Below are 25,386 nucleotides of genomic sequence, written 5' to 3' on the forward strand. Positions count from 1 at the left end.
ATACACACAAATCTATGTAAAAGAGTAAAAGAATGGAATTAAGAAATATATAAATATTAGCTCGAGCAATATTGGAGTGGCATTGACTAAAATAAAGTAGAATAGAATACAGTACATATGAGATGAGTAAAGCAGTATGTAAACATTATTATAGGGACTAGTGTTCCGTTGTTAAAGTGGCCAGTGATTCCAAGTCTATGTAGATAAGGCAGCAGCCTCTAAGGTGCAGGGTTGTGTAACCAGGTAACTGCTAATCCTTGTTTTGGATGTTCACCGAGTGTGTGCTGGTCATTATACCTTTGTTGGAGCTGGAAACAAGCCTTTTGCTAAACTTTGATTTGACTGTTAATCCTACATTGATGAAATCATTCATTATCTTCATTAGTAGGGTATGTCTGACCTCTTTGAAATCACTGTACTCCTCCTCAGGCATGATCTTCTCCATGGAGTAGCGGGCTCGGACCCTCAGAGAGCCCGGCTCGATGCCCTTCAGAGGCACGTGGGAGCTCAGAGGGAACCACTCGTCTATCATCTGGCCCTTCTGTAGGCGGCTCAGCTGGCAACGCATGAACACTGAGGCAGAGGGAGAGAGAGATGGAGATTGAGTGGAACACAGGGTCACTAACACACTGCCGCAAGTCATTTCTCATATCTATATGGAATGGGATTATAAAAAGGAGAGGGTTTGAGATGGCTAGTCCAAATAGAACGGCGACTCACAGATGTCACTTTCTTTGCTCTTCTTTGTCTTGTTGCTCAGGCTGATTTCAAACCTGTTGATTTCACTCGACAAGTCACTGAGGGGAATACAAAAAATGTCTGTCAATGTAAGGAACCCAAACATGACAGCTAATCATTGTATCAATGCAATATTATGGACATATTACTAAGTGCAGTGAGGAGTGATGGTATAAGTTATAGTATATGGAAGCCAAATACAAAATGTCCATTTCACACTAAATTGCCATTGAATGGAGTTGTAATTGGGACTGACTCAAAGATGAACTCCTCTGTGAAGACGGGGTTCTGGCCCTCTCGGGGGTGGGTCTTGGCCACCTGCACATTGTTCAGGTAGATGTTGCAGTAGGGGTTGGTGAAGTGCTTCACAGGCAGCTTGTGGGCCTCCTCCACATACAGGACTAGGCTGCTCACCTGATGGGACACACACACACCAGGACGACAGGAGTAAGGTGCATGGAACACCACAGTAGTGGGTTTGAATCTCGCATTGGGTCACATACAAGCCACTTTGGATAATGGCATAATATCAAATGAACATATTGGTAAACAATCTTTCTTTTAAACGAGATGAGTGATGCATAGGGTTTGTTCTTTGGGAAGTTGAGGCCCAACTTGCATTTCAAGATTCAATACTGTATTGCCATATCAAACAAATTTGTTATGAATTTGATTTACCATGCATACATTTGTGGCAAATGCATTTTCTGAAATGCACAATGCAAACAGCATTTGACTGGAATTGCCAGTGTTTGTACCTGTCGGAGCCTCTTGTTGGGAGTGGGCTGGGTGGGTTTCCTAAGGTTACTGCAGAACGTGTGCAGACATTTCATCCAGTCCTACAGAGAGGAAAGAACACTGTTAGACTAAAGAAAAGGTGTGATTGGGACAGAACATCCAGACAGACATACAAACAAAGAGGGATCGGTACAAACCTGTGCCTGTTCAGGAGTCTCGCCAGCAAAGTAGAATATGTACTGTTCCTCGCTGAAGTGCTGGACCACAACTTGGAAACAGTTTGGTCTGCAAACAGGAACAGCCAGGTATTACTGAACAAGTACGTGCCCAATCGAATGTATCCAATTGATCAAACTCAGAATTTATCAAATTCAGACTGCGGAGAACTAAGTACAAAACTCAGCACAAGAACAAAAAGAAAAAAGAAATGACATTTTACTCTTATCCAGAGTGAATTACAATTAATGCAGTCATCTTAAGATCGCTAGCTGAGACAACCACATAATATCAGTTGTAGTAAGTACATTTTCTCTCCATAAAGTAGCTATTATGTTATTTTGCAATGATTAATTCTTGTCGATGTCCACTCAGATCAACGTGGAGTGTCTCACCTGCCAAACAGACTGTCGTGCACACCGTACACGGAGCACACACTCAGGTCAATCAGACCTTTGGGTTTGGTGGCTCTCTTCTCACTCTCAAAGTAGATGAGCTGGGCGTCGTTCCCCTCCAGGATGAAGTAGAGGTTCTTCCACCGCTTACCTTTGCCTGGAGATGGTGAGAGGATTAGGGAGGATAGGAGAAAACGTCAGGTCAATTTCCAAATTCTCTCATCTGCCTGCACTTCTTCACTCCCTCAAGTTTATGGGGGAGTTTACACCATATTTAACACACTAGTCCTTCACGGTTGGGATGGTGTTCTTTGGCTTGCAAGCCTCCCCCTTTTTCCTCCAAACATAACAATTGTCATTATGGCCAAACAGTTCTATTTTTGTTTCATCAGACCAGAGGATATTTCTCCCAAAAGTACGATCTTTGTCCCCATGTGCAGTTGCAAACCGTAGTCTGGCTTTTTATGGCGATTTTGGAGCAGTGGCTTCTTCCTTGCTGAGCGGCCTTTCAGGTTATGTCGATACAGGACTCGTTTTACTGTAGATATAGATACATTTGTACCCGTTTCCTCCAGCATCTTCACAAGGTCCTTTGCTGTTGTTCTGGGATTGATTTGCACTTTTCACACCAAAGTACGTTCATCTCTAGGAGACAGAAGGCGTCTCCTTCCTGAGCGGTATGAGGGCTGCGGTCCCATGGTGTTTATACTTACAAATAATAGTACGCACAGATGAACGTGGTCATCTTCAGGCGTTTGGAAATTTCCCCCAAGGATGAACCAGACTTGAAGGTCTTGGCTGATTTCTTTAAAATTTCCCATGATGTCAAGCAAAGAGGCACTGAGTTTGAAGGTAGGCCTTGAAATACATCCACAGGTACACCTCCAATTGACTCAAATGATGTCAATTAGCCTATCAGAAGCTTCTAAAACCATGACATCATTTTCTGGAATTTTCCAAGCTGTTTAAAGGCACAGCATCCTGACTGGTTGCATCACTGCCTGGTACGGCAATTGCTCGGCCTCCATCCGCAAGGCACTACAGAGGGTAGTGCGTACGGCCCAGTACATCACTGGGGCTAAGCTGCCTGTCACCCAGGACCTCTACACCAGGCAGTCTCAGAGGAAGGCCCTAAAAATTGTCAAAGACCCCAGCCATAGACTGTTCTCTCTACTACCGCACGGGAAGCAGTACCAGAGTGCCAAGTCTAGGACAAAAAGGCTTCAACAGTTTTTACCCCCAAGCTATAAGACTCCCGAACAGGTAATCAAATGGCTACCCGGACTATTTGCATTGTGCCCCCCCAACCTCTCTTTTTACGCTGCTGCTACTCTCTGTTCATCACATATGCATAGTCACTTTAACCATATCTACATACTACTTCAAATCAGCCTGACTAACCGGTGTCTGTATGTAGCCTCGCTATTTTTATAGCCTCGGTACTATATATAGCCTGTCTTTTTACTGTTGTTTTATTTCTTTACTTACCCATTGTTCACCTAATACCTTTTTTGCACTATTGGTTAGAGCCTGTAAGTAAGCATTTCACTGTAAGGTCTGTTGTAATCGGCACATGTGACAAATAAACTTTGATTTGACTTAGTGCATGTAAACTTCTGACCCACTAGAATTGTGATGCAGTGAATTATAAGTAAAATAATCTGTCTGTAAACAATTGTTGGAAAAATTACTTGTGTGTCATGCACAAAGTAGATGTCCTAACCGACTTGCCAAAACTATAGTTAGTTAATAAGAAATTTGTGGAGTGGTTGAAAAATTAGTTTTAATGACTGCAACCTAAGTGTATGTAAACTTCCGACTTCAACTGTACCTTTGTTGAATAGGAGGTAGCCTTTCTTGACAATGTTTTTGTAGAATGCATCTTTCGTTTTCCGTCTGATAGTGTTATAGATCTCCTTGCCGTCCACCAAGTCTGAGAGCACTTGTTCCTGGTGCTGAAATACAAACATGTATGTCAATAAAACACCACAATTAAATGAAATACATGTAAATCTATAGCCTTCTCAAAGTGATATGACAGGGGTCGCACAACTATGGAGGTGTCTGAACTCCGGCTTACCTGCACCGAAACAGCATCTTTCAGGTTGTAGCCCTCCACGATCTGCTCCTTCTTATAATGGTCCATAATGTCATCAACACTGTCAGAGTGCGCGAGAGAGAGGGCGAGAGTGAGAGAGAGCGAGAGAGAGCGAGAAAAGAGACTGAGCACGGCAGTTATTTCTACTGACCAGCAGTGACCATCATAACGCTTCAGACTTAATAGTATTTAGTACTTTCTGTATAAGCTATATTTCTATGTGGGACTGTAAACCTGGATATCACAACATCTTTATACGTAAGGCCACAGGGTTTTCCTAACCAGTTATTTTCTGATTCTATTGAATGCCTGCCTCATAGTTACTGCACTGGAAGACAGTATGAGCCCCCATCACACATACCTGTTGTAGTACCTCCCCCCCATCATATACTGATTGTTTGGGGTGGGGCATATCTTAAACCTTTGGATGTTCTCATTAGTGCGAAAAAACAGTGAGTAATCCCCGGGTGTGTTGTCTGACGGCCGGACCAGGAAGCTGCACACTTGACCAACTAAATGAGAGAGAGATAGAAATTCACTGATATTGTTGGCATTAACATGTTTAGTATTGATGTTTTACTACCAATACATTATTGGAACATATATTTCGGCAACAGAACATTTTGTTGATAAGAACATCACATAGAAATGGGAACGTAACCCCCACTGTGCAGAGAGAGTATACCCGTGGTACCCGTCATCAGAAGGTTATAGTGAGGATCATGTAATATGTGAAGTATAGTGGTACCTGTCATCAGAAGGTTATAGGCCTCCTGTTTGCTGATCTTGCCGTGATACCAGCTAAAGACAGGATGGACCATTGGAGAGAGTAGAGGGAAAGAAAACCGACAGATCAATATGTCTTGGGTTAAAAAGGGGCAGTGAGGGGTTTAGAAGGGTCAGGTCAGTCTGGGATGATGAATCACAACTTGATAGATCCTGTTGGACTTGGTCAATTGTGACATCACGTCTTTGGGAGGCTGGCAAACAAAATAAACACACCTAGATATACAGCCATATTGTGTTTGTATCAGAGTCACTAACTACGTCATAGAGACTCGCTGAGCCGCATGGATGCAAACATCGACTATGTCAACGTCACTAACGACGTATGCTGTATACACCACACTCCCCTTCCCTGCACAACAGGAAGACATATGTTGGATAGAAGATAGTGTAACCATGGTTTGCGTGCACAGAGGCAGCCAGAAGGTAGGGACATAATGAACGTCAAATAATAGCCATTTTAACAAGTGAAGCTCTCCTATTAAGTTGATGTTCTGTGTGTGTGTGTGTGTGTGTGTGTGTGTGTGTGTGGGGGGGGGGGGGGGGGTTGGATAGTATGGCCACCTAGGAGAATAAAAATAAATCCAAACTTACACTTCGCCCTCATGTGGGTCCTCCTCCCGTCCCTGAAAACAAGAACAATGTCAGTTCAACCAAATCAGTGGAGCAGTAATGACAAATTTAAAAGACAGAAAATACTTATAAAATGGCTACCATTTTTTTATACCAAATGGCTGGGTTAAAAAAAAGAAAAGTTTTAAAAAAGTTGAGAAGGTGTTTTCAACTGGCAAACCACAACAGTTTCCCATTTACTTTAGTAGTGCACAACATGGTGCACCGTTTGGGGCACAATGAATGGTGTCTGGTTAGGGCTGATCTTAAGCCTGTGCAGAGCACTGATCTTTAACTCACCACCTCCTCCACTAGATCCTCTACGATGAGGCCCTGCTCCTTCGTCCTCACGTTGGTCACCCACATCCAGCCGTCATCCAGTTCATTGTGAACGATAAACATGTCCCCTTTCAGGAAGCTGACGGACAGGAGGAACAGGTCAATGTTTTGCTACAGATGTACTTATACTTGCGTCTCCTTTTACACAAAAAATAACACTGTTCTCCTCAATAATGATTGTCTATTTAGTTAAGAGATCTAAAGGCCGTGGGGGTTCCTTGAGGCTTTACAGCTAATCGCCGACTGAACTAGTATGTGGACACCCCTTCAAATTAGTGTATTCGGCTATTTCAGTCACACCTGTCAGGTGTATAAAAATCGAGCACACAGCCATGCAATCTCCATAGACAAACATTGGCTGTAGAACGACTGAAGAACTCAGTGACTTTCAACGTGGCACTGTCATTAGATCCCACCTTTCCAACAAGTCAGTTGTCAAATTTCTGCCCTGCTAGAGCTTCCCCGGTCAACTGTAGGTGCTGTTATTGTGAAATGGAAACATCTAGGCGCAACAACGGCTTAGCCGTGAAGTGGTAGGCCACAAAAGCTCACAGAGCGAGTGCTGAAGCCTCTGCAAGCAACGTCAGCACAAGAACTGTTCGTTGGGAGCTTCATGAAATGGGTTCCCATGGCCGAGCAGCTGAACACAAGCCTAATATCACCATGCGCAATGCCAGTGCACACACCCTGTCGGCTGGAGTGGTGTAAAGCTTGCCGCCATTGGAGCAGTGGAAACACGTTCTCTGGAGTGATGAATCACGCTCCACCATCTGGTAGACAGACAAATCTGGGTTTGGCGCATGCCAGGAGAACTACCTGCCCAAATGCATAGTGCCAACTATAAAGTTTGGTGGAGGAGAGATAATGGTCTGGGGCTATTTTTCATGGGTCAGGCTAGGTCTCTTTGTTCCAGTGAAGGGAAATCTTAAAGCAACAGCATACAATGACATTCTAGATGTTTCTGTGCTTCCAACTTTGTGGCAACAGTTTAGGGAAGGCTCTTTCCTGTTTTAGCATGACAATGCACAAAGTAAGGTCCACACAGAAGTGGTTTGTCAAGATTGGTGGAAAAACTTGACTGGCCTGCACAGAGCCCTGACCTCAACCCCATCAAACACCTTAGGGATGAATTGGAATGCTGACTGCGAGCCAGGCTTAATCGCCCAATATCAGTGCTGAATGGAAGCAAGTACCTGCAGCAATGTTTGGGTGTAGTAGCACCAATTCACCACAAGGTGTCTCCTGTAAGCTACACACCATTGTAAAGAAAAATTGCATGGTTCTATCCAGTCAGCTAAGACTGAGCTAGCAGTGTCTCTGTGTTAAGGCTTGGATTCAGAAAGACATTTCTCAGATCTGACAAAGAATAGACAGATTCACCTGTTAATGTGCTGGGTCTTGCTAAATGACAGGGAAAGGTCTGTTTTTATATTATTCGGATTATGTGCTTGTCAGTCCTCTCCTTCAACAAGGCAAACATGCACTCACATTCCATAAAATGTGTCTTTGTAGGTTTTACCTGATCTCATCGGTCTCTGGCACTTTGGTGTATGGAAGAATGGCTCTCACTCTCCTCCTGTCCTCTACAGGCTACACACATAGGCAGACAGACAGAAGCACACTATTAAAAAACAACTGCACTATTAACCAATGCTTCCACTAAAATCTTCAAACCCTCCCCTCAGCAATCCAAATGAAAGTATTCGACTAGACACCCTCCAGGACACCTCTCATTAGTATTTTCCTGGCTTCTCTCTTGAGAGTAGTTATGAAATATGGCCTGGGGTGTAGGGGAAGTTGGGACAAATCCCAGATACAGTGTCTTCAGAAAGTATTCATACCACTTGCCTTGTTCCACATTTTGTTGTTACAGCCTGAATACATTTTTTATTAAAATAGATTTTTTCTCTCTCACTATGACTATGTGGATTTCTGCCCACTTGTCACGAACATGCACACTGTCTAATCTGGCCATATTTTAAAATGTTGTATTTTCCTTCTGCATTTAGCCATTTCTTTCTAGAAGCATTATACTGAACTACTATATTATTCTATAGCTCCTTTGTTAGCAGTAAGCTACTGTTTATATTTCATGCCCAGTTTGGTAGGAAAATGTTTGTATGGAAAGATTTGTATAAATTGATTCCACACATAAATGTGGTTATTTTCCTGTCTCTAGCCTACCAGAGTAAAATGTTATTTGCATTTATTTTTTTAGTATTAGTTCAGTGCTTTGTTGCAAACAGGATGAATATTTTGGAATACTTTTTATTCTGTACAGGCTTCTTTCTTTTCACTGTCAATTAGGTTAGTATTGACAGTGGAGTGGAGTAACTACAATATTGTTGATCCATCCTCAGTTCTCCTATCACAGCCATTAAACTCTGTTTTAAAGTCACCATTGGCCTCATGGTGAAATCCCTGAGCGGTTTCATAACTCTCCGGCAACTGAGTTAGGAAGGACGCTTGTATCTTTGTAGTGACTGGGTGTATTGATAGCTCATCCGAAGTGTAATTAATAACTTCACCATGCTCAAAGGGATATTCAATGTCTGCTTTTTAAATCTTTACCAAATCTTTACCTTTATTTAACTAGGCTAGTGAGTTAAGAACAAATTCTTATTTACAATGACGGCCTACCAAAAGGCCTCCTGCGGGGACGGGGGCTGGGATTTAAAAAAAACAAGACAAAAACACATCACGACGAGAGACAACACTACATAAAGAGAGACCTAAGACAACAACATAGCATGGAAGCAACACATGACAACCCAGCATGGTAGCAACACAACATGGTAGCAACACAAAACATGGTACAAACATAATTGGTTACAGACAACAGCACAAAGGGCAAGAAGTTAGAGAAAACAATACACCACGTGAAGTAGCCACAACTGTTAGGTTACCAATAGGTGCCCTTTTTTGCGAGGCATTGGAAAACCTCCCTGGTCTTTGGGGTTGAATCTGTGTTTGAAATTCCTTGCTCAACCTTACAGATAATTGCATGTGTGGGGTAGAGAGATGAGGTAGTCAAAAATAAAATGTTGAACACTATTGCACACAGAACGAGTCAACTTATTTAAGTTATGCAAATTTTTACTCCTGAACTTATTTAGGCTTGCCATAACAAAGAGGTTGAAAACTGATTGACCCAAGACACTTACGTAAATATTTCTAAAAACATAATTCTACTTTGACATTATTGGGTGTTGTGTAGGCCAGTGACCAAAATAAACTACATTTAATACATTTTAAATCTGGCCTATAACAACTAAATGTTAAGTCACGGGGTGTGAACACTTTGAAGGCACTGTAATTGAGTATGTAGGGGGGGAAAAATAGTCTAACCTCCGTTTCTACTCTTGAGCGTAATGGAATCTTACCTCTGGGGGAGCCACAGGTGATAGCAGCTTTTCACCTTTCAGCAGGCAAGACACATAGCTGTAATAACCAATCAGGTCCGACAGGGACGAGAACCGGCGCCCGCCAATGTAATAGTCTCCACACATGGCGATTATCCTGTAAACATGCACAGATACAGAGCACAATATCAAATTGATTCGCTAAGCAAAATGTGCAGAAAAAATGAAGTATGAAAACAAAGGCCTAAATTAAATTGACAGTTTGAACAATTCAAATCAGCAGAAATAACTAGGCTACACTTTCCACAAATTATACTCAAACCATCAAAAAGTACAAGAGCAGATCAGCACAGTGCTAAAATTAGGCCCAGTTGCCCTGGGATCTATGAAACAAAAAGGAGAACAGATGCATTAAACTATCATGACTCAACTGATTATAGTCTGGTGTGAAATTACTCCAGTAATGATGACAATGGCATGATTAAAGTCTTGGCGAGCCAGCTAACAGTGGGGAGCCCAGAATAATCCTTCAGTCGCAGCCCATCTGTTGAGCAAATCTCTGTCTGACTAATGTACAGTAGATTAGACACCATTCAAGGACATCTTCACAAGGTTAGGCTATTGTTTAACCTTGCCTTCCTAATACCATTCCACAAGGGTTTCCAGCATCAATGCTATCATGTCTCTAAAGAAATTATGTGAATGAGATGTCATCATTTCCCCATACGTTAATCAATCGTCTATTGAAATGCTTGGTGTTGATCTGATCCAGGCGGGGTTGATGTCATGAATGCAGGCCGGGCCTTATCGACAGATATATCGAACTCACTGGAATGAATACAGTTGAATGTACAGTGCACACACCCTGAAGGTATTAATAAATAATATCCCATTTAGCAAACGCTTTTATCAAAAGCGACTTGCATACATTTTACGTATGAGTCGTCCCGGGATTTTAACCCACTACCCTGGCGTTACAAGTGCTATGCTCTACCAACTGAGCTACAAAAGGACCCTACAGTATTGTGGACACAGAGCCTAGATAGGGCAGACAGAACTGCCATTTGTGGATGGCTGCATGCATGTTCTGACTAACATCTACTCACAGCCTCAGAAAGCCATCCAAAGCACTGGAGAAACCCAGAAAACTTCACACACCAGGAGTGCTGTGAAAAGGTCATTACTTCTCCACATTTCAGTAGATGCGAGTGGGTAGTGTCGTCAGGGGCTAATGTCTGATGGAGACCCAATACCAAGATGAGGGTATGGATTTTTTTTTTTTTAAAACAAGTTCTTATTTACAATGATAGCCTACCGGGGAACAGCGGGTTAACTACCTTGTTCAGGGGCAGAACAGATTTTTACCTTGTCAGCTCGAGAACTCAATCCAGCATCCTTTCGGTTACAGGACCAACGCTCTAACCACTAGGCTACCTGAGCCCCAAAAGGTAATGGGGGGGTGGAGGTAATGTCCTGCCTGCTGGTAATCGGAAACATGGTTGCCGGGCCATCCACCCACGCACCCCTCTGTCAAAGACAAGTCTCACCTTCACCCACGCACTTGCCCCAAAGGAGCCAGCAATGGGATCCTGAATGTTATGTCTAACATCTGCATTGGCTCACTTTCTGTTCTGCTCTGTGATGCAGGGTGTTAGAGACATGGTGGCTAAGGCTATAAACTTAGACTCGGTGGTCTGTGCAGTATTCATAGCATCTGTATCTGTAACCCACAGAGATAGGTCACAGGATAGCGGTTCATTTCTTGTTTGGGTCTCGAGCTGAAAAAGTTTAAGAACCATGGGACTACAAAAAAAGGTTTGTAGCCCACGATATGCAGGTCATGGAGACATACTTCTGCGTCTGTGCGATTGACCTGCGTCATGACTTATACATTGTGAATTAATAAACTCCGTGTGTGCACGCGCATGCTTTGACTGACCTGAAGTGGTTGACCACGCTGGTCAAGCTGAGGAAGGACAGGACAAAGGAGCCGGGCCGGCGGTCACTCTCCCTGATGAGGTAGCTGCCAGGGGTCTTGGCCTGCCGCAACCGCTCCTCAGCAATGGTCCGGTCCAGCTTCCCATGGTACCACCTAAAACAAAGGGAGGGAGGGACGGACATCGACAACCTTGGATACCTAGGCCTACATGTACACCATTTTGTCCTCTGTATTCAGCTCTCAATATTACACTTTTTTTCTCTCTCTGGGAGACATTGTCAACACTAAGGCTGTGTTCTATGAAGCATACCACCTGAGAGAACTCGAGGGGGGAGGGACATACGCACAGTAACACACAAACAGTCTTTATGTAGGCTTGTTGCACAGCGTGACATTAGCCAGAATGTGATTCAAATACACTTTTGTTTTTGATTTAAAAAAGTGTAACACTTTTGTGATGCAAAAATAAATCAGCCTAATAGCTGTGCAAGTTCAAATTGGGTTCACTTTGTAAAACAATATGAATAATAAATAAAATCACTGAATTTATGATTAACTGTGCTGCAGTGTCATTCATAAATTGACTTACCACATTCATCCAAACACCCACTCCATTGTTCACCCCATCTATCATTATCTTAGGCTATTCCATTCAGTCACATGAACTCTTTCAGTTCCCAACATCTCAAACCATTCTCAGTTTGTTAGTCATTCGCTCCCACACACAGACTCAATGGAGTCACATATTCAATTAACCTTTTACTCGTTGGTCCATCATTAGTAATCATTCAGTGGTTAACACTCATTCATCCATGTCTCCTAAAAAAACGTCTGAATCAAAGAGTTTAATAAATTAGACCATTTCTTCTTTACTAACCCTCATTCATAAAACCCTAACAACCACACAGGGATTATTTGTGACTGATTCAAGGCAAACAAATAGGCCTAGCCTGCTGCTCAAAATAACCCTGTACTAGACTGGGTCTGTTATGTTAGTCTTGACTTGGGACTAGGCTTTGTTTTGGGGTTCTTGGTCTCGCAGAGATCGTAGTATACGGCCTTGCCCTTGGACTTGATAGAATGCTCTTGTCTAGTCTACATACAACTAGATAAGACTAAAATGCCAGCAAACTATGCTAGCCAAAACAAGGAGGGATCACCACTATTCATGTTATGCGTTTAAAAAGACACCACTGAGTTTGAGAAAGTGTCTAGGACTCTAGGGTCAATTCTCAAGTCAACAGCGAGTGTGAGCATAACATTACATTGACATCTTCTGAAATATTAAGCTAGTAAGAAACTGCACCAAGATTTCACCCTCTAGTCTACCTATATAGAGCAGCCACTAAAACAGGCGAGAGGAGTGGAACGGAGCGTAAACGACAAAAGCTTTTTAAGCTTCAGCCGCACCATTAAAAGCAGGCTGCTTTTTTAGTCAAACAGAAGCTTTTCTACCACTGGTTAAAGTTTCAGCAGGTCACCGACTTAACGTTCCCGCCAGATGGGTGAAACATTTACACGTTGGCCCAGATTTTGGGCTAACGCCTCAGAACGGGGGGGGGGGGGGGGGGGGGGGTGAGATGAATGAGTTGTCACAGTTATTTTCAAAAACAAGACTTTAAGGGCTCCCATCTGGTTTAGAGGAGCAGGGGTATGCTATTGTAAAAAAAGATAATGAGAGCGATGAAGTCTGGTGTGGGGGTATGTGTGCTGTGGACGGGGAAAGGGCCAGTGGAGCTCCTGGGAGGGGGTTAAGAGACTGGCAGGCTGAAGGTTTTGTTTGATGGAGAGATTACGGTAGACAGATGTGAGAAGTGAGCGTATGATTGACTGCTAAATAGTTAATATCTGTATTGACCCTTTTTACACTAACTCCTTTGACTCATCACATAGTCTGCTGCTACTGTTTATTATCTATCCTGTTGCCTAGTCACTTTACCTCTACCTATATGTACATATCTACCTCAACTCGTACTGGTACCCCGTCATGTATATAGGGGCATGGAGACATCTGTCAGCATGGAGACTGACTATAGTACAATGCCTACAAATGGTGGGGTGGAAGATAAATGTTGGCCTGAACCAACAGTATTGCTGTTGAATTGGACGTTCAGGTCTTCATTAATGAGATGGTCCAAACAGCCGAGGGAACGAGGCAGGTGTCGGAGGGAGGGAGAGTGAGAGAACTCACTCTACTGTCAGGTTTGCCGACTTAGTTTAGGCAGATGTTGGAAAGATGCTAAAAGGTGTATATATTGAAAAGATGGGGTTTATCAAGTGTCTAAGCAGGCCTAAGCCTAATGTAATTTCAAACTCTGAAACAGCTGAAATTGATTCATGATCATTCTCATTTCAAATGCATCTTTCCTAGTGTATAGAGAGCCATATTATTCAAACATTTGCATAGAGCAAATATCCTGCCCGTCTCAATCTGAAACAACGACAACACAATAACAGCAGAGGAAAGAGTCTGATCCAGGGGTGAGTCATTTGGTGTTTGCCTACGCACACAGTCTGCTTTGTAGCTCGGGGTCAAATAATATCAGCACAACCGGGGTTGTGATTCCACTAAAGATGGAACAGCTCCAGGATTTTTTCCTCTCCATCTCCACTGTTGGTCACGGTTGTTAATTTATTTATCCAGCAACTATTAACCCCTCAGCCTGAAAAGGGAACACCACACGGCTTGCCAACACACGCATTACCTGCACCATGAGATATGTGCACAGAGCATCCTCTCACCATCATACTTTACAGGCCAGAAGACAGTGGGGGTTCCATCCGGAGGAAGCAGAGCGAGAGCTGTGCATGGACTGACCTCCTTATTAAACCTTCCAGTGAGGATAGGGTCAAAGGACTGCTCTATAAAAAGGTCCACAGTAAACTCAGTGCTGCTGTGCAGATTCACAGGGAGTGGAGTGTTAATGCTAAGGCAGGTGGGTTCCTACAGTGAAACTCCCCCAGGCTGTGTGTCTTTCTTCCTGAGCGGAGCTGTACTGGCCAGCTGTGGCTTGGACAGACGTCCAGGTTTGCTAAACTACACTGTAGCTGCACTGGAGAGAATTTAATTGCCTTAGATCAGAACTGTCTGTATAGCTGTTATAGTCACGATGGTGTCTGATGGTGGATGTGTGAGTAGAAAGAGATGGCTGATTAGCCTAGGGTCCACGGTGTGAATGTTTTTTGGGCAAATTATCTTGCATACATTCTAAAAGTGCAACTCTTGCAAATATTAGATTATCATTGAATAATTTCAGTGTTCCTTTTTATAGTGTTAGACCGATGCTTCATATTTTTCATTGCAACACCCGTCATAAGTGTTCCACTCCCACCACGTCTGAAAACGCTTGCGTGCGTAAGTTTATTCAGTGAGAGATGAGTTCGTAGAAACACTTTCCATTTCCCATCCTTAAAATTAAAAACGTCTATAAATATTCCACCGACCTATGTGCAGTAACCAGCTAAAAGTTACTTAAGCTACTGCATACAGTTACTTTCAAAGCAACAAAAGCATGGAAACTAACAAAATTAAGAAATTGTTACACCCTATGACAACGCAGTCCTCACTAATGTACAAGCTTATTTTTTTATATAGGTGTACTTTAGCACGTTTTGGGGGAGGCCGGGGTTAGCCAGGGTGTTGTGATGAATGGGGTATGAATATCAACCACAACAGCAGCGATAGGACACGCTGGTTATCAGCCTGAGGAATGCCTCGTTGTGTCAGTGCATGAATCAAGAGCAGCACAGTGAAGCTCTGCACTGGCTGTTCCTACTGGCAGCTACTAGTTTAACCCTTAAGCACTACTCTTAAAAAAAAAAAAGAGCCTAAAATAAGGCTGCTCTGTATCCTGCATACTGTGCACTAAAAGAACAAACTAAACTTGTCAACAATAAAACTGACTGGTCATGATGCTGAGCTGCCAGCGGTCATGATGGGAAACAAGCCAATCACGCTTTCCCCGCACGGATGGGATTGTCCTCCTTAACTGGTGCCCACAAGGTCCAGCAAACATATAGCCTAGAGCTGGGCAAAATGCCTGTGGTAAGTGATCAATATGGTCAGTGTCAATAATATTTGGTTTATCATCCAATCTCTAACATGCCTATTTCAATTTATATTAAACTTCCTCAATCAACGGTTTTCTTTAGTGGTCATCAATTTGAGTTGGGAGTTTGCTTTATTCCAACGTAAAATAAAAGGTTTTCATGTGCAATTTTCTAAAAACAAAAATGTGATATTTGGAGCCATATTCAAATGAGATAATGTAGAAAAACTCAAAGGAGCATCAAGTTGTAAGTGCAGGAGGAGAACCTAGGGTACATTTGCTACATCAATGGATCCAATTAATGTGGACTCCAACAATCGATCAATGAAATATAGAATCATAGCATTAACTCACCCAAACAAAAAGCAAAGCCTTACAAAAATATATTTAGGGGAATAAGGTAAGGGTAATTCCAAAAACCTTACTCTGTCTGGTAGAGATGAATAACAAAGAGAGAGAAAAGAGATGGAGCATCATCCACCTCCGTCTCCTGTCCTACCAGCCTGTTAGGAAAGTAAGGAGGGCTGGATGGCTAGGTGCCACACTTACGCGGAGTTCGCTCTCTGCTGCATCTCCTGGTCTGTCCCGCTCTCTCACAAGGAGTTCCCGCTCCACTGATGCTGATTGTTCTGCTGCCGAGTTGGAGTGACTAGGGTCCGAGTGCTCCGGTGCGGAAAGCAATGCAAACACAACTCTAAATCCATCTGTGCCATGCTATGAACCTGCTGCCCAGATAAAGTAATCTCCGCACTCTAGGGTCAGTAAGCAGCAACCAAAGGAGGAAGAGGGCTAGTGGAATGGACCTCACATAATGCTGGAAGAGTTGCTAAGTGATTAAAAAAATATTCTGATCAGTTGTCCAGTATTTTTTAATCGTCTAAACATTGAGCGAAGAGGTTTGTCTTACAGGATGAGGAGGCTGAGTCCGTCTGCATCTTCAAGCCAAGCAGAAAGGATGAATCTCTCTCCATTTCCCTCGCTCCCTGGAGCCTAAAATAAAGCCCCGCATCATGAGCACGCAGCCTATAGGTTTAATGAGAAGTGGGGCAGTGGGGGTAAGGAGTGGTATCACACGAGTGAGGTTGCATGGCAACACACATAATCCCATGACCTCTGGGTGCTTATGTGAACGGCTTACATACAACCACACCTGAAGCTAGCGGTGTGCATGGTTCAAAACACACTCACCCCGAAATTCCGTATTGGTTACAAACCCCAGGATTATTTAGGTAAATGTACAAAACGCCACAGCTTCAAAACACTGCATGGATTTATGCACTAACCAGACCCTTCTTCAACTTGTCTAAAACCAATTTGTTTGTTTTTACTTTCCACAGTGGGGAAAAAGGGAGCAGATGTGAAAATGCTCTATTTTTCTTCACACATGGAATGTCACAGCTTGTTACCCTAAGTCAGAGCGAGAGTGACGGCACACGGACTCGTTTGACGCACACTAGGGATGGGCATTTGAAATTATTTGTGATATTTTTGGTATATATATATATATATATATATATATAAATATGGATAGTTGAAATGCATGTGTTTTAAAGAAGAAAAAAAACTGGAGGGGGGTGGGTAACCTTCAATGGAGAATTTCTCCTGCAACTCGAGAGCCGATCTGCTGAAACAAGCAAAGTGCAGCACAAGGGTGGGGGGCGAGAGGAGTAGGGGCCTGTGTGTGGCATGGAAGTAGAGTGCCCGTCTTGACCACATCAAATCATTGACTTGCCTAGGTAAATAAAAATAAAATAGTAAACAAGCAAAGATGGCAGGAAATTTGTAAATGGCAGGAAATTTGGCTCCAGTGATGTACTGGGCCGTATGCACTACCCTCTGTAGTAGAGGTCGACCGATTAATTAGGGCCGATTTCAAGTTTTCATAACAATCGGTAATCTGCATTTTTGGACACTGATTATGGCCGATTACATTGCACTCCACGAGGAGACTGTGTGGCAGGCTGACTACCTGTTATGCGAGTGCAGCAAGGAGCCAAGGTAAGGTGCTAGCTAGCATTAAACTTATCTTATAAAAAAATAAAAAAATCTTACCATAATCACTAGTTAAACTAGTAATATCAACAACCATGTCTAGTTATCTAGCTTGTCCTGCGTTGCCTGTTAATTTATCATTGAATCACAGCCTACTTTGCCAAAGGTGTGATTTAACAAGTGCATTCGCGAAAAGCACTGTCGTTGCACCAATGTGTACCTAACCATAAACATCAATGCCTTTCTTAAAACTTCTTTGGGATAGCGGGCAGCATTTTCACTTTTGTATGAATAGCGTGCCCAAGGTAAACTGCCTCCTACTCAGTCCCAGATGCTAATATATGCATATTATTATTTAGTATTGAATAGAAGACACTGAAGTTTCTAAAACTGTTTGAATGATGTCTCAGTATAACATAACTCATATGGCAGGCAAAAACCTGAGAAAAAATCCAAACAGGAAGTGGGAAATCTGAGGTTTGTAGTTTTTGAACTCAGCCCCTATCAAATACAGTGGGATATAGGTTATTTTGCACTTCCTAAGGTTTCCACTAGATGTCAACCATCTTTAGAACATTGTTTCAGGCTTCTACCGTGAAGGGGGGCCGGATGAGAGGTCTTTGACTAAGGGGTCTGGCAGCAGCCTCGTTCTCAGTCACACGCATTTCACATGAGGTAGCTCTCGTTCCATTGCTTTTCTACAGACAATGGAATTCTCCGGTTGGAACATTATTGAACATTTATGATAAAAACATCCTAAAGATTGATTCTATACTTAGTTTGAGAAGTTTCTTTGACCTGTAATATAACTTTTGGAACTTTTTGTCCGACTGGACCTGAACACGCATTTGGATTTGTTTACCAAAAGCCCTAACAAAAGAAGCTATTTGGACATAATTGATGGACTTCATGGAACAAATTAAACATTTGTCGAACTGGGATTCCTGGGAGTGCATTCTGATGAAGATCAAAGGTAAGTGAATATTTATAATGCTATTTCAAACTAATGTTGACGGCGCAACATGGCAGATATTTATTTTGGCTGTTTTGGGCTCTGAGCGCCGTACTCAGATTATGCTTTTTCAGTAAAGTTTTTTTGAAATCTGACACAGAGGTTGCATTAACCTCTCTGGGATAGATGGGACGCTTGCGTCCCAACAGCCATGTCAAAATGTAGAGCGCCAAATTCAAAAAAATTATATAAAATTAAACTTGATTAAATCACACATATAAGATATCAAATTAAAGCTACACTCGTTGTGAATCCAGCCAACATGTCAGATTTCAAAAAGGCTTTTCGGCAAAAGCAAACGATGCTATTATCTGAGGATACACCATAGTAAACAAAGAGAGAGAAGCATATTTCAACCATGCCGGCGCTACTCAAAACGCAGAAATAAAATATAAAAAACGCATTACCTTTTATGAGATTCTTTTGTTGGCACTCCAATATGTCCCATAAACATCACAAGTGGTCCTTTAGTTCGATTAATTCCGTCCATATATATCCAAATTGTCCATTTATTTGGCGCCGTTGTACCAGGAAAAACAGCGTTCAATTTGAGCAAAATCACGACACAATATCTAAAAAAAATTACCTCTAAACTTTGCCAAAACATTTCAAAGTACTTTTGTAATACAGCTTAAGGTATTTGTAAACGTTAATAATCGATCAAATTGAAGACAGGTCAATCTGTTTTCAATACAGGATATCAACAAACTCACGGAACATTTCATGTCTTGCCCAAATCTCAAACATAAACAAACGACGTCACTCCACTTCCGGGTTAATATCTTTTTCACCTCACTAAGAAAAAACCTTAACCATTTTCCATACAATGGCGACATCCAGTGGAAGCAGTAGAAACTGCGCATTTACTGATTAGAATTCTGGTTTGCCCAACACAATCCATTGAACATAGAGGAACTGAACAATAAAAAAGTTAGTCCTCAGGGTTTTGACTGCTATATAAGTTCTGTTATACTTACAGATATGATTCAAACTGTTTTAGAAACTTCAGAGTGTTTTCTATCCAAATCTACTAATTATATGCATATCTTATATTCTGGGGATGAGTAGCACGAAGTTGAAATTGCGCACGCTATTTTTCCCTAAGTGAAAACTCTGCACCCTATCCTAGAGAAGTTAAGGAGAAGATTTATCTATATTTCCATGTATAACACATATATTTTCATCAACATTTATAATGAGTATTTCTGTAACTTCATGTGGCTCTCTGCAAATTCACTGCATGTTTTGGAACTACTGAACGCCAATGTAAAATGAGATTATTGGATATAAATATTGTGTGACATGAAGTCCTATGAGTATCATCTGATGAAGATCAAAGGTTAGTGATTCATTTTTCTCTCTATTTGTGCTTTTTGTGACTCCTCTCTTTGGCGGGAAAAATGGCTGGGTTTCTCTGTGACTTGGTGGTGACCTAACAATCGTTTGTGGAGCTTTCGCTGTAAAGCATTTTTGAAATCAGACACTGTGGCTGGATTAACGAGAATGAATTTTATCTTTAAAAATGGTGCCTAATTTGATTTATGCGATTTCTGTTGATTTGTATTTGGCACCCTGCAATTTCATTGGCGAGGGGTTCCGCTAGCGGAACGCCAGTCCTAGACAGGCTAAAATCAATACACAAGTATATATTAAACATGCATATTTAGTAAATATTGCCTGCTAACATTAAAATAAATTAACTAGAGAAATTGTGCCACTTGTCTTGCGTTCTGTGCAAGCAGAGTCAGGGTGTATATGCAGCAGTTTGGGCCGCCTGGCTCGTTGCGAACTGTGTGAAGACCATTTCTTCCTAACAAAGACCGTAATTAATTTGCCAGAATTGTACATAATTATGACATAACATTGGTTGTGCAATGTAACAGCAATATTTAGACTTAGGGATGCCACCCGTTCAATAAAATACGTAACGGTTCCGTATTTCACTGAAAGTATAAACGTTCTGTTTTTGAAATGATAGTTTCCGGATTTGACCATATTAATGACCTAAGGCTTGTATTTCTGTGTGTTATTATATTATACGTCTATGATTTGATAGAGCAGTCTGACTGAGCGGTGGTAGGCAGCAGCAGGCTCGTAAGCATTAATTCAAACAGCACTTTCCTGCATTTGCCAGCCGCTCTTCGCTGTGCTTCAAGCATTGCGCTGTTTATGACTTCAAGCCCATCAACTCCCGAGATTAGGCTGGCAATACTAAAGTACCTATTAGAACAGCCAATAATCAAAGGTATATGAAATACAAATGGTGTAGAGAAATAGTCCTATAATAAATACAACCTAAAACTTCTTACCTGGGAATATTGAAGACTCATGTTAAAAGGAACCACCAGCTTTCATATGTTCGGAGCAAGGAACTTAAGTTAGCTTTTTTTTATTTTTTTACATGGCACATATTGCACTTTTACTTTCTTCTCCAACACTTTGTTTTTGCATTATTTAAAACAAATTGAACATGTTTCATTATTTGACTAAATTGATTTTATTGATGTACAGTTGTGGCCAAAAGTTGAGAATGTGAATTTATATTTGTCAAAGTCTGCTGCCTCAGTTTGTATGATGGCAATTTGCATATACCCCAGAATGTTATGAAGAGTGATCAGATAAATTGTAATTAATTGCAAAGTCCCTCTTTGCCATGCAAATGAACTGAATCCCCCAAAAACATTTCCACTGCATTTCAGCCCTGCCACAAAAGGACCAGCTGACATGTCAGTGATTCTCTCGTTAACACAGGTGTGAGTGTTGACGAGGACGGAGCTGACTCTGTCATGCTGATTGAATTCGAATAACAGACTGGAAGCTTCAAAAGGAGGGTGGTGCTTGGAATCATTGTTCTTCCTCTGTCAACCATGTTACTTGCAAGGAAACACGTGCCGTCATCATTGCTTTGCACAAAAAGGTCTTCACAGACAAGGATATTGCTGCCAGTAAGATTGCATAAATCAACCATTTATCGGATCATCAAGAACTTCAAGGAGAGCGGTTCAATTGTTGTGAAGGCGGCTTCAGGGTGCCCAAGAAAGTCCAGCAAGCGCAAGGACCGTTTTCTAAAGTTGATTCAGCTGCGGGATCGGGGCACCACCAGTACACAGCTTGCTCAGGAATGGCAGCAGGCAGGTGTGAGTGCATCTGCACGTACAGTGAGGCAAAGAATTTTGGAGGATGGCCTGGTGTCAAGAAGGGCAGCAAAGAAGCCACTTCTCTCCAGGAAAAAACATCAGGGTAGACTGATATTCTGCAAAAGGTACAGGGATTGGACTGCTGAGGACTGGGGTAAAGTCATTTTCTCTGATGAATCCTCTTTCTGATTGTTTGGGGCATCCGGACAAAAGCTTGTCAGGAGAAGACAAGGTGAGCGCTACCATCAGTCCTGTGTCATGCCAACAGTAAAGCATCCTGACACCATTCATGTGTGGGGTTACTTCTCAGCCAAGGGAATGGGCTCACTCACAATTTTGCCTAAGAACACAGCCATAAATAAAGGATGGTACCAACACATCCTCCGAGAGCAACTTCTCCCAACCATCCAGGAACAGTTTGGTGACGAACAATGCCTTTTCCAGCATGATGGAGCACCTTGCCATAAGGCAAAAGTGATAACTAAGTGGCTCGGGGAACAAAACATTGATCTTTTGGGTCCATGGCCAGGAAACTCCCCAGACCTTAATCCCATTGGGAACTTGTGATCAATCCTCAAGAGGCGGGTGGACAAACAAAAACCCACAAATTCTGACAAACTCCAAGCATTGATTATGTGAGAATGGGCTGCCATCAGTCAGGATGTGGCCCAGAAGTTAATTGACAGCATGCCAGGGCAGCTTGCAGAGGTCTTGAAAAAGGGTCAACACTGCAAATATTGACTCTTTGCATCAACTTCATGTAATTGTCAATAAAAGCCTTTGACACTTCTGAATTGCTTGTAATTATACTTCAGTATTCCATAGTAACATTGACAAAAATATCTAAACACTGAAGCAGCAAACTTTGTGGAAATTAATGTGTCACTCAACTTTTGGCCACGACTGTATTATATTAACTTAAAATAAGTGTTAATTCAGTATTGTTGTAATTGTCATTATTACAAATATTAAAAAATAAAATCTGCTGATTAAATCGGTATCGGCCTTTTTTGGTCCTCCAATATCGGTATTGAAAAATCATACTTAAATCGGTCGACCTCTACGCTTTAGCGCCTTACGGTCGGATGCCGAGCAGTTGCCATACCAGGCAGTGATGCAACCGGTCAGGATGCTCTTGATGGTGCAGCTGTAGAACTTTTTTGGGGAACCATGCCAAATCTTTTCAGTCTCCTGAGGGGGAAACAGTGTTGTGCCCTCTTCACAACTGTCTTGGTGTGTTAGGACAATGATAGTTTGTTGGTGATGTGGACACCAAGGAACTTGAGGCTCTCAACCTGATCCACCGCAGCCCCGTTGATGAGAATGGGGGCCTGTTCAGCCCTCCTTTTCCTGTAGTCCACAATCAGCTCCTTTGTCTTGTTCACATTGAGGGAGAAGTTGTTGTCCTGGCAGTGTGACCTCCTCCCTATAGGCTACCTCATCTTTGTCGGTGATCAGGCCTACCACTGATGTGTCTTCAGCAAACTTAACGATGGTGTTGGAGTCGTGCTTGGCCACGCAGTCGTGGGTGAACAGGGAATATAGGTGACTAAACACGCAGCCGAGGGGCCCCAGTGTTGAGGATCAGTGTGGCAGATGTGTTGCCTACCCTTACCAACTGGGGGTGGCCCATCAGGAAGTACAGGATCCAGTTGCAGAGGGAGGTGTTTAGTCCCAGGGTCCTTAGCTTAGTGATGATCTTTGTGGGCACGATGGTGTTGAACGCTGAACTGTAGTCAATGAACAGCATTTTCATATACAGTGGGGAGAACAAGTATTTGATAACCTGCAAAATCGTCAGTGTTTCCTACTTACAAAGCATGTAGAGGTCTGTAATTTTTTATCATAGGTACACTTCAACTGTGAGAGAGTTCTTGACCAGGTTTGCACACACTGCAACAGGGATTTTGGCCCACTCCTCCAAACAGACCTTCTCCAGATCCTTCAGGTTTGGGGGCTGTCGCTGGGCAATACGGACTTTCAGCTCCCTCCAAAGATTTTCTATTGGGTTCAGGTCTGGAGACTGGCTAGGCCACTCCAGGACTTGAGATGCTTCTTACGGAGCCACTCCTTAGTTGCCCTGGCTGTGTGTTTCGGGTCGTTGTTATGCTGGAAGACCCAGCCACGACTATCTTCAACGCTCTTACTGAGGGAAGGAGGTTGTTGGCCAAGATCTCGCGATGCATGGCTCCATCCATCCTCCCCTCAATACGGTGCAGTCGTCCTGTCCCCTTTGCAGAAAAGCATCCCCAAAGTATGATGTTTCCACCTCCAAGCTTCACGGTTAGGATGGTGTTCTTGGGGTTGTACTCATCCTTCTTCTTCCTCCAAACACGGCGAGTGGAGTTTAGACCAAAAAGCTCTATTTTTGTCTCATCAGACCACATGACCATGCTCCGAATTCCTCCTCTGGATCATCCAGATGGTCATTGGCAAACTTCAGACGGGCCTGGACATGCGCTGGCTTGAGCAGGGGGACCTTGCGTGCGCTGCAGGATTTTAATCCATGACGGCGTAGTGTGTTACTAATGGTTTTCTTTGAGACTGTGGTCCCAGCTCTCTTCAGGTCATTGACCAGGTCCTGCCGTGTAGTTCTGGGCTGAACCCTCACCTTCCTCATGATCATTGATAACCCACGAGGTGAGATCTTGCATGGAGCCCCAGACCGAGGGTGATTGACCGTCATCTTGAACTTCTTCCATTTTCTAATAATTGCGCCAACAGTTGTTGCCTTCTCACCAAGCTGCTTACCTATTGTCCTGTAGCCCATCCCAGCCTTGTGTAGGTCTACAATTTTATCCCTGATATGCTTACACAGCTCTCTGGTCTTGGCCATTGTGGAGAGGTTGGCGTCTGTTTGATTGAGTGGGTGGACAGGTGTCTTTTATACAGGTAACGAGTTCAAACAGGTGCAGTTAATACAGGTAATGAGTGGAGAACAGGAGGGCTTCTTAAAGAAAAACTAACAGGTCTGTGAGAGCCGGAATTCTTACTGGTTGGTAGGTGATCAAATACTTATGTCATGCAATAAAATGCAAATTAATTACTTAAAAATCATACATTGTGATTTTCTGGATTTTTGTTTTAGATTCCGTCTCTCACAGTTGAAGTGTACCTGTGATAAAAATTACAGACCTCTACATGCTTTGTAAGTAGGAAAACCTGCAAAATCGGCAGTGTATCAAATACTTGTTCTCCCCACTGTAGGTGTTCCTTTTGTCCAGGTGGGAAAGGGCAGTGTGGAGTGCGGTATGCGAATTGGAGTGGGTCTAGGTTTTCCGGGATGAAGGTGTTGATGTGAGTCCTGACCAGCCTTTCAAAGCACTTCATGGCTACCGACATGAGTGCTACGGTGCGGTCGTCATTTAGGCAGGTCATCTTTGCTTTATTGGGCACAGGGACTATGGTGGTCTGCTTGAAACATGTGGTTATTACAGACTTTGTCAGGGAGAGGTTGAAAATGTCAGTGAAGACACTTGCCAGTTGGTCCGCGCATGCTCAGAGTACACTTCCTGGTAATCTGTCTGGCCCCGCAACCTTGTGAATATTGACCTGTTTAAAGGTCTTGCTCACATTGCCTACGGAGAGGGTGATCACACAGTCATCCGGATCATATCAAGCAGTATAGTCCATTCTTGAACACACCGCCCAGTCAACTATCAACTTCCAGCAAGGGACATTTGTTTTTTACTCTCATTAATCCACACAACATACGTTGGCATAATTGTCACTAATTGACACTGGTGGAGGGCGAAGTCTTTAGAGCCCAGTCTGAATGTTGCCCCATATCCATCACAGTGCCCACACGGGAAACAAATATACAACCTTATGGTTGCCAATCAGGTTCCCTGGAATAACTCAAACCTACCCAGAGCTTTTGACCCATTTAAAATCAGTGGGACATTAGAGTTCCAAGAGCTTTGCTCCTCCAAAAATGACTAGTAATCATGTCCCATCTGATTTAATTGACAAT

General features: G+C 42.7%; 1 protein-coding gene across 6 annotated transcripts in view; it reads right to left on the reverse strand.

The window, feature by feature from the left end:
* The window catches only part of LOC139577164 (ras GTPase-activating protein 1-like), a 46,101-nt gene that overhangs the window by 12,403 nt on the left and 8,312 nt on the right, over positions 1 to 25,386 (reverse strand). For 5 of the 6 annotated variants that reach the window (XM_071404054.1, XM_071404053.1, XM_071404052.1 and 2 more), the window contains 15 exons: positions 11,224 to 11,376; positions 9,306 to 9,441; positions 7,442 to 7,512; positions 5,884 to 6,001; positions 5,566 to 5,597; positions 4,934 to 4,986; positions 4,547 to 4,697; positions 4,168 to 4,246; positions 3,919 to 4,042; positions 2,088 to 2,244; positions 1,674 to 1,761; positions 1,497 to 1,577; positions 995 to 1,152; positions 721 to 797; positions 401 to 573 (listed from right to left, as the gene is read on the reverse strand). In XM_071404054.1, the coding sequence (XP_071260155.1) occupies positions 401 to 573; positions 721 to 797; positions 995 to 1,152; positions 1,497 to 1,577; positions 1,674 to 1,761; positions 2,088 to 2,244; positions 3,919 to 4,042; positions 4,168 to 4,246; positions 4,547 to 4,697; positions 4,934 to 4,986; positions 5,566 to 5,597; positions 5,884 to 6,001; positions 7,442 to 7,512; positions 9,306 to 9,441; positions 11,224 to 11,376 (1,651 nt within the window). Of the gene's footprint in view, positions 1 to 400; positions 574 to 720; positions 798 to 994; positions 1,153 to 1,496; positions 1,578 to 1,673; positions 1,762 to 2,087; positions 2,245 to 3,918; positions 4,043 to 4,167; positions 4,247 to 4,546; positions 4,698 to 4,933; positions 4,987 to 5,565; positions 5,598 to 5,883; positions 6,002 to 7,441; positions 7,513 to 9,305; positions 9,442 to 11,223; positions 11,377 to 15,821; positions 16,206 to 25,386 lie in introns of those variants that run through there. The other variant, XM_071404057.1, reaches the window with a different exon arrangement.

The sequence above is a fragment of the Salvelinus alpinus genome, chromosome 5 (genome assembly GCF_045679555.1).
Source record: "Salvelinus alpinus chromosome 5, SLU_Salpinus.1, whole genome shotgun sequence".
Taxonomy (NCBI): domain Eukaryota; kingdom Metazoa; phylum Chordata; class Actinopteri; order Salmoniformes; family Salmonidae; genus Salvelinus; species Salvelinus alpinus.